The sequence below is a fragment of the Haliotis asinina genome, chromosome 10 (assembly GCF_037392515.1).
Source record: "Haliotis asinina isolate JCU_RB_2024 chromosome 10, JCU_Hal_asi_v2, whole genome shotgun sequence".
NCBI classification, from domain to species: domain Eukaryota; kingdom Metazoa; phylum Mollusca; class Gastropoda; order Lepetellida; family Haliotidae; genus Haliotis; species Haliotis asinina.
Genome location: NC_090289.1, coordinates 12,402,799 through 12,413,275, shown reverse-complemented (window position 1 = coordinate 12,413,275; position 10,477 = coordinate 12,402,799). Strand labels below are relative to the sequence as shown.

At 41.4% G+C, this 10,477-nt stretch overlaps 1 protein-coding gene across 1 annotated transcript; it reads right to left on the bottom strand.

The window, feature by feature from the left end:
• Window positions 1-3,653: 3,653 nt before the first annotated feature.
• On the bottom strand, window positions 3,654-5,503 carry LOC137298471 (ankyrin repeat and SOCS box protein 8-like). The gene has a single exon (XM_067830749.1). It carries the CDS (start codon window positions 5,192-5,194, stop codon window positions 3,995-3,997), a length of 1,200 nt encoding a protein of 399 aa, XP_067686850.1. The 5' UTR covers window positions 5,195-5,503; the 3' UTR covers window positions 3,654-3,994.
• Between the last annotated feature and the right edge of the window lie 4,974 nt (window positions 5,504-10,477).

The following is a 10,477-nucleotide window of genomic DNA, read 5'->3' as shown; positions in this document are numbered from 1 at the left end:
GTAAACGCAGTTCAGTTCATAATCGATGATAAATCTGTTCAATATTTACCAGTCATCGATTATGTGTGTGTCGTCAATACACTAAAACATGGCTTTGTCACTGTGAAGTACTGCATATGGATTTATTCGGCCATGTTGTAACATTCGATAGACGTTTGAATGTTTTATTTTCTATGGTACGTGAAAATCGACAGTTCAATGTGACTGCTACTGCTACTGTTTCCATATGCAGGAACATGATTGAGCAGTGAGAACGGAATGCCTTTATTTCATACCTGAACGATTACTTTTAACAACTGTAAGCTGTCTATCATAATGATCTGTGTGTTTTCAGGATCAGTGCAAGCGTATCCGATGGCTATCGGTTAAATTATACACATGCAACATCCACTTACATGATCCAAGCGTATCCTCCATTCAGACCCATGACGATTTTGGTTACAATAGGTCTTCAGCAACTCGTGCTTGCCACAAAAGGCGAATATGCTTGTCGTAAGAAGCGACTAACAGGATAGGGTGCTCAGGCTTGCTGACTTGGTTAACATGTCATCGGTTCCCAATTGCGCAGATCGCCCAACTCAATAATGCCACCGGTAACCCCGGCGGTAGAGCAGTAGGCCTTGACCGTTCAGCAATGTTATGTTGCTAAAGACGTATGTAACAATTAGTGCACAATGTTGCTCCTTCAAACGTGTCTGTTGAACGTGTCCAATAAAGTTAGGATGTTATATATCCATAAACATTAAAATGTCTGGCAAGTTCGTTTTACACTTTCCGGACGTGCAGCATACTGATGGTGCGTTGACACTTATTTTCATTTAAGCAAGCAGGTGCATTTACATATTTGTGGCCTCATGGGCACAGTGTGTGTAGGTCATTTCCGATGTCCTTCCGCCGTGATATTGCTGGAATATTGCTAAAAGCGGCGTAAAACCACACTCACTCATCTATATATGTATGTTTAAACAGGTGGCTGTATCAGCTCTTGACGGCTATAGTATCATAGTGTGCTGTTCAAATAAAACAGTACTGTATCTTCAGACAACACGATAATTTCCAAAACGTAAGTATAGATGACGGACCCCGACCTTACGGTGAAGAGAGTTCCTTCATGAATGTGTTTAGAAAAATACACTATCTGATACATTCATATTGTGTCTGTATGTGTGTATTGTGTTGCTGTGGCATCTGACTGGTCATTAAGAGACACCACGACATTGAAATCGTTCCTTCAGGGGGCTGGTCTGGTACCCTGGCGGTTCGTCTGGCTGAAGACCCAGGTTCGATTCCCCACATGTATACAATGTGTGAAGCTCATTTCTGGCGTCCCCCGCCGTGATATTGCTGGAAAAGCGACGTAAACCTAAGCCCATTTACTCGTTCCTCCAAACACAGAAAAAACCCCAACTAAATTCACATCACAAAGCATGTTTTCTTTATTCTCTTGCTGATATATTCCAGTTTTAAGGCGTGTCACACATAACGTACTAATGTTTACTAAGAACAAAACAACACGGTTCTGCAAAATATGGCGCAAACAGCTGCAACTGCACCGACGCAGATGCATATTGTTTGTAACGAATAATGGCAAAAATGCCAAACAGTCGGGTTGGGTATTGCCAAACTTTTGGTATTGCGATGCATCGTGATATGTGTGGGCGTATTGCAGTATGTATTGCAATATATTGTGATAGTGTATCACGTGGTTTCAGATAATGAAAATACTGTTTCCTTTCTTTTGAAACTATGCCACTGGCCTTTGTCAGGACTCTGGTATAAGAGATCAATTGAAAATGTTTCCAAATTGAAGAATGTAAACTTTATATGTTTTTTAGCAACGCAAATGCAACTATGTGGCCAATAAACGTATCAAAACTTGTAATGTATAATAATATGAAAAAAATAATGTTATTAGTTTATTTCACTACATAACGAAATTTAGCGATCGTGGGCGCCGAAACTGCCGATCGCATCGCGTCAAACGTTTCGCGAACAGAGTACCACAATATATCGTATTGCGAAGTTCGAAGTGCAATATACAGGTTATTTATAACCGGTCTTATCGCCCACCCCTAATGAATAAACTATTCCGAGACAATGCACTTGTACTGTTCATATGACAACGGGCGGAGCGTATTTATTACGATATACAAAGTATATACTTCTTCTGAAGGAATATATACTAGCCACAAAAAGAAACTGTGGATATGGGAATATATACTGGAAAGACATGACGTGGATACAGCTAGTACATGAATTAACTAGCTTCTTCCGGTACCAAATCCTTGAGCCAATATTGAGAGCATGCCGGATTGGAGGGATGCCGGTTTTTGAGGGCCGCTGTAAATAGTAACCCTTACTGAACGACCATGTGCTACGTGGTGTCGGTATAGGCACGTGCAGCACGATTGTTCCTCATAGCATGACACATGACAACACACGGTCCCAAGACGCTGTTGGGATGATACATAGGGGGGTGTTTCAACGTCAGGTGGCCGGGCATACACATTCTCATTGTTGAGATGCAGTACATAACGTGTTAAATAATGACGTTGTCCACGTTGACGTTGACGTTGCGAATGACACGTCACCGGTCTAGGTTCCAGACTGCAGCGACCACTCCACAAACCATTCCAGACTTTGGCATGCCAGGTAAGGAACCGCTTACGACATAAACTGTCGATGGTGCCGAGGTCATGCCCGTCAACCTCGTCAGTATTGGAGGTCTGTTGCTTTTATATACCAGTCCACATTAATTTTGACATATCCGTATGGTGACGGAACCCAGCGTGTCTACAGGCGTGATGGAAAACGCTGTCATAGGGGTGTTGTTGTGTTGGGGGTTAGGCCCATTTGACAGAATAAAAGTTCATAGAAATAAAATGTATAATGACAAGGAGCCCTGCGACTTCATTCACTTTCTCAAGCTGTGGAATTCTAGACTTGCCATATATTCCAGACTTGCGTAGGCTTTCTTGGATATGTCTTAATATGTCAGCAGTAACGAATCAGTTAACAAATCAGTTTGAATTTGTTTTCTGACGAATGCTATTTACATGACAACTGAAGAATTTCATATATCACCACAAACACAGTGTACAACAATTTGCAACATCACCAGTATCGAAGAATTATATATGGCACTGACTCAAATGGCACTACAAGACATATTGGGTGGTGTAATACATATACACGCGGCCAGGAATAACAAGTAAAAGTAGCAAAGCAAAACCTATTGAAAAACTGACAAAATATATTGAGGAAAACCCTTTACCAAATACATAAATATATACAATTGTCGATGCTTCCTTGACTATTATACGGCTTGATTATTACTGTACATCAAGAAAAGCGCTATCACTCAGTATCAACAGTCCATACTTGCAGGACAATAGTAACATAGTAGCGGGAACATAGGCATGATTTATCACATAGTTATTACCATAATGAACATAATGAACATAAAGTGAACACTCATTGTGAACACTGTACGTATGCGTGATCACTTCTGTCATTCCTACGGCAATGGAGAGATGCGAGTTTGATAAATGTCACGGCACTTCGGTTGAGGCTTGTAGATGAAGAAGGCCTCATTGATGAGATTCCAGTTTACCTTGGCAGTGTAAGTTTGCCTTGTGCATGTCAATCGTGCGGAGTGTCGAATCTTCTAAGGCGTCGCAGCTCGCCTTGAATCTGATCCCGGGGTGTGCTAGCACCATATCATTGGTCGTGGGAATGTCCAAAGTGTTCCTTTGTGAATACATGAGTAGGAATTGGTCGTCATCCGCACAGTAGACCAACATGTTGACGGAACAGGGCGGTCAGGCCCTCTAACTAGGCTGATGGATGTCTTTGTATACCTTTGACGTAGATGCTCATGATTTCAACCACCGGATTGGCTCGACTGGTCTATATACAGACCGCCGTCAGATAGTGGACCTATTGCTTCTTGGGCAATTACAGTCTACCGGTAAACACACGGTTGAGGGTGACATCATTGGATTCGTATTCGATCCTTTAGTCTTTCCGGTAAAGGGAGACAGGACAACGTGGACGGCAGTGATGGACCTAACACCTTCCGTATCACCACACAGCTCAACTGTGCCAGCGTCAGTGGGTTAGTTGCATAAAACAGTAACTGCTTTCTAAGGGCTTCCTTCTCAACAAATCCGTTATAGTGTCTATCGTCCATTATCCATGCTAAATCGGGCTTGATATCATAACCGCCCGTGATTGTGATATCAATGGCCAGTTTTCTGTCCGAGCAGGACATCATTGCCAGGTTATATAACGGACTCTCCGCTAGAACACAACCCTCTCCGGTCATATAGAAGTTCTTGGACACGAGTAACGAAATCACGGTCATGTTCCTAAGTCTACTGGCTGCAAGGAACTCACAATTTTTGCTTTTTGTCCACAGGGAAACAGCACCTGCTTCCAGAAGGGTCATCACATGTTCGAGAACGCCATCATCTCTGTGTATTGCATTATAAAGCGGTGACACCCCTCTACAGGTTCTGATGTTCACGGAAGCTCCAGCCTCTATCAAGGCACGCACGTTGTCGATTGAGCCATCCAAGGAAGCTATGTGGAGCGCAGTCTCGCCGAAGCAGTTCTTGGAGTTGGGATCGATTCCCCTCTGCTTCAGATACTTAATCGCAAGGGAATTATCACCACTGCTCTTTGCAGCGTAGTGTAAGTGCGTGAAGCCATAGTCGTCATTTGAAGTTAGAGGAAGACCAAGCTGACTCAATCTTCTGATCATTTCCACGTGGCCATTAGCTGCTGCACATTTAACAAGACCGTCACCAAAGAAGAACCCTGAAGCATCAAAACCGTACTCAAGCAGAGCATCCAGAATGGCAACACATCCAGTTTTTGCAGCAGTTTGAAGAGGCCAATGAGCATTTATATCCCAGAAGTCTCTGGCGTTTGAACCTAAACCCCGAGTCTCAAACCAATCTCTTACGTTTTCAAGGTCACGGTTTTTTATGAGTTTGGTCAGCTCGTTCCATTCGTTGAGGCTGGGGCGTTTGGGCTTCGTTTCGTTTTTGTGTGACTTACATCTGGTTTCTAAATCAAGTCCTATGTCACGAGTTCGAAGTGTAAGGAGCTGAAGTTTGTCTGGACTTACGGGTGATTGATTTCCAACATCCATTTGTGTTTCAGATTTGGCACCCTCCGATGTATCCATGGCAGTGACACTTACTATTTTAGATGCAGCTTAGCGGATCATTATCAGACACATGGCTGTAGAGGACTCACTGTTCCAACCTGCATTGTTTTTCACACCTCCAAAGTGGATTACAGATATATCCACTTCTGAAAATTCATTTATCAGGAATATGCGTTCAATCACTCACGCAGCCACAAGCCTTGGATTCCGTGATGTTACTGTTTCGGGAAACCATTATGAGTTCATGTCCAAATGAACCTATCTTGGTCTGTTACAACACATACCTGACTATCGGGTGAACCAACTGCTTTGTAATTATCGTGTGAGTTTCCCTAACAGTTTGACGAGAAACATGATACACGGACTCGGTCTTGTCTTGAAGTAACTGGACGCCACCCGTTCCTTGCGGCAATGATGGCTGATCGTTTGCGCTGTGTCCGTAGAACGCCATTCTAAACTGACTGTCGCATGTTCCTGCAACCGTAGCTCGCACTGTCATTTACATGTATGCGCCGGCTGTGGTGAAATGGTATAGAATACCAATGATTGTGGTTGCGAATGTGAATGCCGTACAATTCACATGCTAAACACGTACCTGGAATATAATCATAATAAGTAACCATAACAGCAGATTAATGTCACGTGAAGAGCATAATGCATAGGCGGATTGTTTTAATGGGAACGGTTATTTTGTGAGCGACGTTAATATTCATTCAGTATCATATCTATTATTAAACGTTAAACAATTACCAACTGAAAATGAAGCACTCCTATTTGTGCGTCGCTAAATGATATCGTTTATCATACTAATCCAAACATTCTTCGGTTCCTGATATCCGAAAAGGTCTCCTCGACCCAATCTTCCTGACCACTGAGAAACATTATCCAGAAACAAACAGGCCTTGTGTACATCTGTGTTTATTCTGTACATTTCAATTTGAAGATAAATATCAAATGATATGAATTTTACAATTTCATGAAAATAGGTTTAGTGGAAATTAATTAGTGTAAAACATTTTTTTATATTTAATGCTAGTTTTGTAACTGATAACAGTGAGTGAGTGAGTGAGTTTAGTTTTACGTCGCACTTAGCAATATTCCAGCTATATGGCGACGGTCTGTAAATAATGGAGTCTGGACCAGACAATCCAGTGATCAACAACATGAGCATCGATCTGCGCAATTGGGAACCGATGACATGTGTCAACCAAGTCAGCTAGTCTGACCACCCGATCCCGTTAGTCGCCTCTTACAAGCGTAGTCACCTTTTATGGCATGTAACTGATAACAGGTCAATATGCTTGTGGTTAGTGGTGACAATGCGTGTTGACATTATTTCCTCAGCTTGTGTTTCAAACATAGTTTAGCGCCACTAACAGACTAACACTTACTCCCAAAATAGGTAATTCTGATAGAAATAAACAACGGCCTTATAAAATGGAAGATCCCCATTGAGATTCAGAGCATGCAGGGGGCGGTGTGGTTAAGCCGGTGCAAACATGGGTACACATTTCTAGTGTCCCCCGCCGTGAAATTTCTGGAATATTGCTAAAAGCGGCGTAAAACCATACTCACTCACCCAGAGAACTGTGGAATATCTAGACTAGCGTCATGTAGACTACTGCATAACAGTAACAGCTGGCACGAAGGGGAATTAACATCGTTTTCGGGTCAGTGAGGGCAAATCGAATCAATGACTACACGGAAATTGAATGCTGTATTTTTTAAAGTAAGGGGCCGACCAGTGTATATTCCTAATGCTTTTATTTTTCGTTTCATTGTTTTTACCAGAAGTTTACAACAAATACAATAATTGAGCACCGGGTGTGTTGAACAAAACAAGATTTTGGTCTAAATGCATGGTACGATTGTCCTTTAAACAAGTATTTTTTAGACTGGAAGCAGTTGTGAAATGTTCAAATTCAGAAAACAAAATTGGTAAATAATCAGCCCCTCTGATACCGTTAACCGACCAATTTAAATTATTGTTAGAAGCGCCCGTAAAATCCTTTCCTGCTAAGTGGGTCAGTGACCCAGTGACCGAATTCCTGTTGCTCTCCCACATGATCATACAAATATCCGCATTCACTTATTAATTGATAAAATTGATAACACAGGAATCGAAGGATATATTCTCTAATATATTAACATAGATTAACCCAGCAAATCACAACTGTGACCTCTATTGCGTGTGGTTTAATTTTAGATGTAATGATCGACTCTGATAAAGTACTGCGGTGTCTCCCATTTCGTTTTTATATATTGGACAATATCTTACAACATCCCGCTTTGCTCAAAAGAAAATGAACAGTGAAATTATAAACTCTTTACCTTGTCGTGCGTCCCGGCCCAACTCGTGGTTGCACTGTGTCAATAGCGCAAGGGAGGTAACTCTGTCCACCTTATTCCACATGTGAGTAATCATAAAATGGTAACATACATGTACGTCTCGTGTATTGTACATATATTCTCATCCAAAAGATTTCATACAAGGTCGCAGAATAGGTTCTACGCATATTCTGTTCATTAACCGGTTAAGCAAACAAACCTGCGCGGAATCCCAGCGGGGAACAAGTATATGTTCCCGCTGCTTGCGCAACAGGCCAATATAGTGCATCGGTTACTCAGCGACTGGACGCCTGGAGTTACGTCCCTTTGGTAATAATTTCCATAGTCTATATATGTTCATATCATCATGATTGTGCCATGGGGAATATCTCCGTGCTACTTTGCACAGTTACATGGATTAACACCTTTTTATGACTCCCCCCCCAAACTTATTGTAATTGTGTTTTAATTACAATCATGTATGATTCGGATTTAGTTTTTCGCTGCACAACACTCCGTTACGCCGCTTAGAAACCCGTAAACGAGGTTTTAAATTCCTGGGATTCACAAGTTTTGCAAACGTCTGAAATCGGCATCACATCAAGACATAAAGTGTTCGTAACAGATGTTGTGTTTAATGTATGGTACATTTAGCTACCAAAAATACTGTCAGCAATATTTCACCTATTGTTGCGTGAAATGTGATTGGTCGAGTCTGAACCAGACCAGCCAGTGATTGATATCATGAACAATTTACATCTAAATAAAATAAAATGATTTAGACGGTTATAAGAAACCTTTTCATATTATTAGGTACGTTTTAATTCCTCAATGATCTATTTTAAACTATGGTTACCAGTAGTAACGTTCGTTTGATCTCTTGCATCAGTCAAGCGAGGGATGTACAGAAATAGAGTGGTGTGTACGTACATGCTATGAAGTGTACATTTTATTGGATTAGGGTAAGTACAGTACAGATTCAAAAACTAGGCTTAAGTCATCAACCCACCGTAATCACGCCTTTTTCATACCTTCATCTTACCAACAATCCATCAATGATTCTGAACAGTTATACAACTTTGCCGGGGTGGGGTGGCCTAGTGGGTAAAGCGTACTCTTATCATGCTGGAGACCCGGGTTCGATTGCCCTCATAAGTACAATGTTTGAATCCCATTTCTGTTCGATCCGCCCGCTGGATATTGTCGGATTATTGCCAAATGGAGCGTAAAACCGTATTCACTCAGTCACCTATATTTTTTTATTCATGGAAAAGCCTTCGGCTAGCATTACTCTGATGTTACTCTTTTGTTTGGTTTACTACCATTCTCCATTCTACTGACAATCTAATCCAGTAATCTGTAAAATCACGTAGCTGTAAATATCACTCACTAACCATACCCTACCCATCACACGCTTCAAAGTAAGTTAAAGAGTGAGTTTAGTTTTACGACGCTCTTAGCAAGAGTCCAGCAATATCACGGCGGTGGACACCAGACATTGGCTTCAAACACTGCACCCCTGAGTGGAATCGAACCCTGTTCCTAGGTGTGACGAGCAAACGCTGTAACCGCTACGCTACCCTACTGTCCCACATGATAACGTAATTAGAGCCTATATCGAAACGCCATCCATGTTATAATAGAAAAAGTCCACCTATATAACGAACCTTCCTTAGTTCCCCAACTAAATGTCTCTCATAGAAACAATTTAGAGGACAGAATGAAAAATGATATCGCGTGGTAAAGCGGCTATCATTCAGGTATGCTTTGTAATGGGAGCGGTCCTGCATTTAGAATAAATGTCAGTTTTGTAAAAAAGTGAACATGCTATGACGTCAACTTATTTTTTATACAGAACACGACATGTGGAGTTTATTCGTGACCCTTTATCAGGTGACTGATGAAGATGATGAAGGGGAAAGAACATATTCCGAAACGTCGTGTTACTCATAATAAACAATTAAGTTGATGTCTGTACATTCTTCCTCTTTGATATGTATCACTTCTAAACCGTTGAAATACATGTGTTGGATTTATAATTATAATTATCATTTATCGGACCATTGTTTGTCATGTAGCTACATGTATGCATTACATGTCCGAAATAGCCAAGGGCCAGCTAGCTTGTGGCTAGTAAAAATCCAGCCGGATAAGGAAATCTCCCCAGTCACTGGCCCGACTGGCTGGTGAATTTTTATTGGTTATTATATAAATATATAACTTTCTCCGACTTATAAATCACGCATAGATGGATAGATAAAAATGTTCATCATATTAGCAGCAAACCTGTGTCTACTTTCAAATGCCGGGCACATGAATTGTTCTGTGGACTAGTAACTTTCAGGCACAGCTAGAATGTATTTCGCATACTGCATGTATAAAGTAAGGCATCAAGGATAGCAGTGTTTATTCCTACTATCGGGCATGCAAAAAGCTACTGTTTAATTCGATACTTCCGAATTGTTCGCCTGTTAATTTCTACGATAGCACATCAATGGCGATATGTAGGCTTGAACGTGATCACGTGAACGTCTTAACGGATTGACTGTTTAGCGACAACACGAGAAGAAATCGATAAAACAGTGCAGAAACAACAGATATGGTTTATCTGTCAACGCCGTATGCGACAGTTCCAGTGCAGATATTGTCCAAACAGACGCCGTAATAACCTGTGGATATATCATGACTTGTCAATGCGTTTGAAACGGGCGATCGATAAACAGTCGCTAGGCAAGATACTGGAGTTACCTCCCTTAGTGCGCCGCAGCTTTCTCTTGACGTCTTCCAAACACAGTCTCGGGTTATCCTTCGGTGTATGATAAAAAGGTTTTCATGTAGAAATTTTCAGATCATACATCAGGAATGGGTGGGGTTGCCTAGTAGTTAAAGCATTCGTCACGCAGAATAATCGGGTTCGATTCCCAGCATGGGTACAATGTATGAAGCACATTTCAAGATAACCCGTGAAGATTA

Bases quoted from the DNA above. Each gene is read 5' to 3' on its own strand.
- LOC137298471 (XM_067830749.1), bottom strand. From the start codon at position 5,194: ATGGATACATCGGAGGGTGCCAAATCTGAAACACAAATGGATGTTGGA.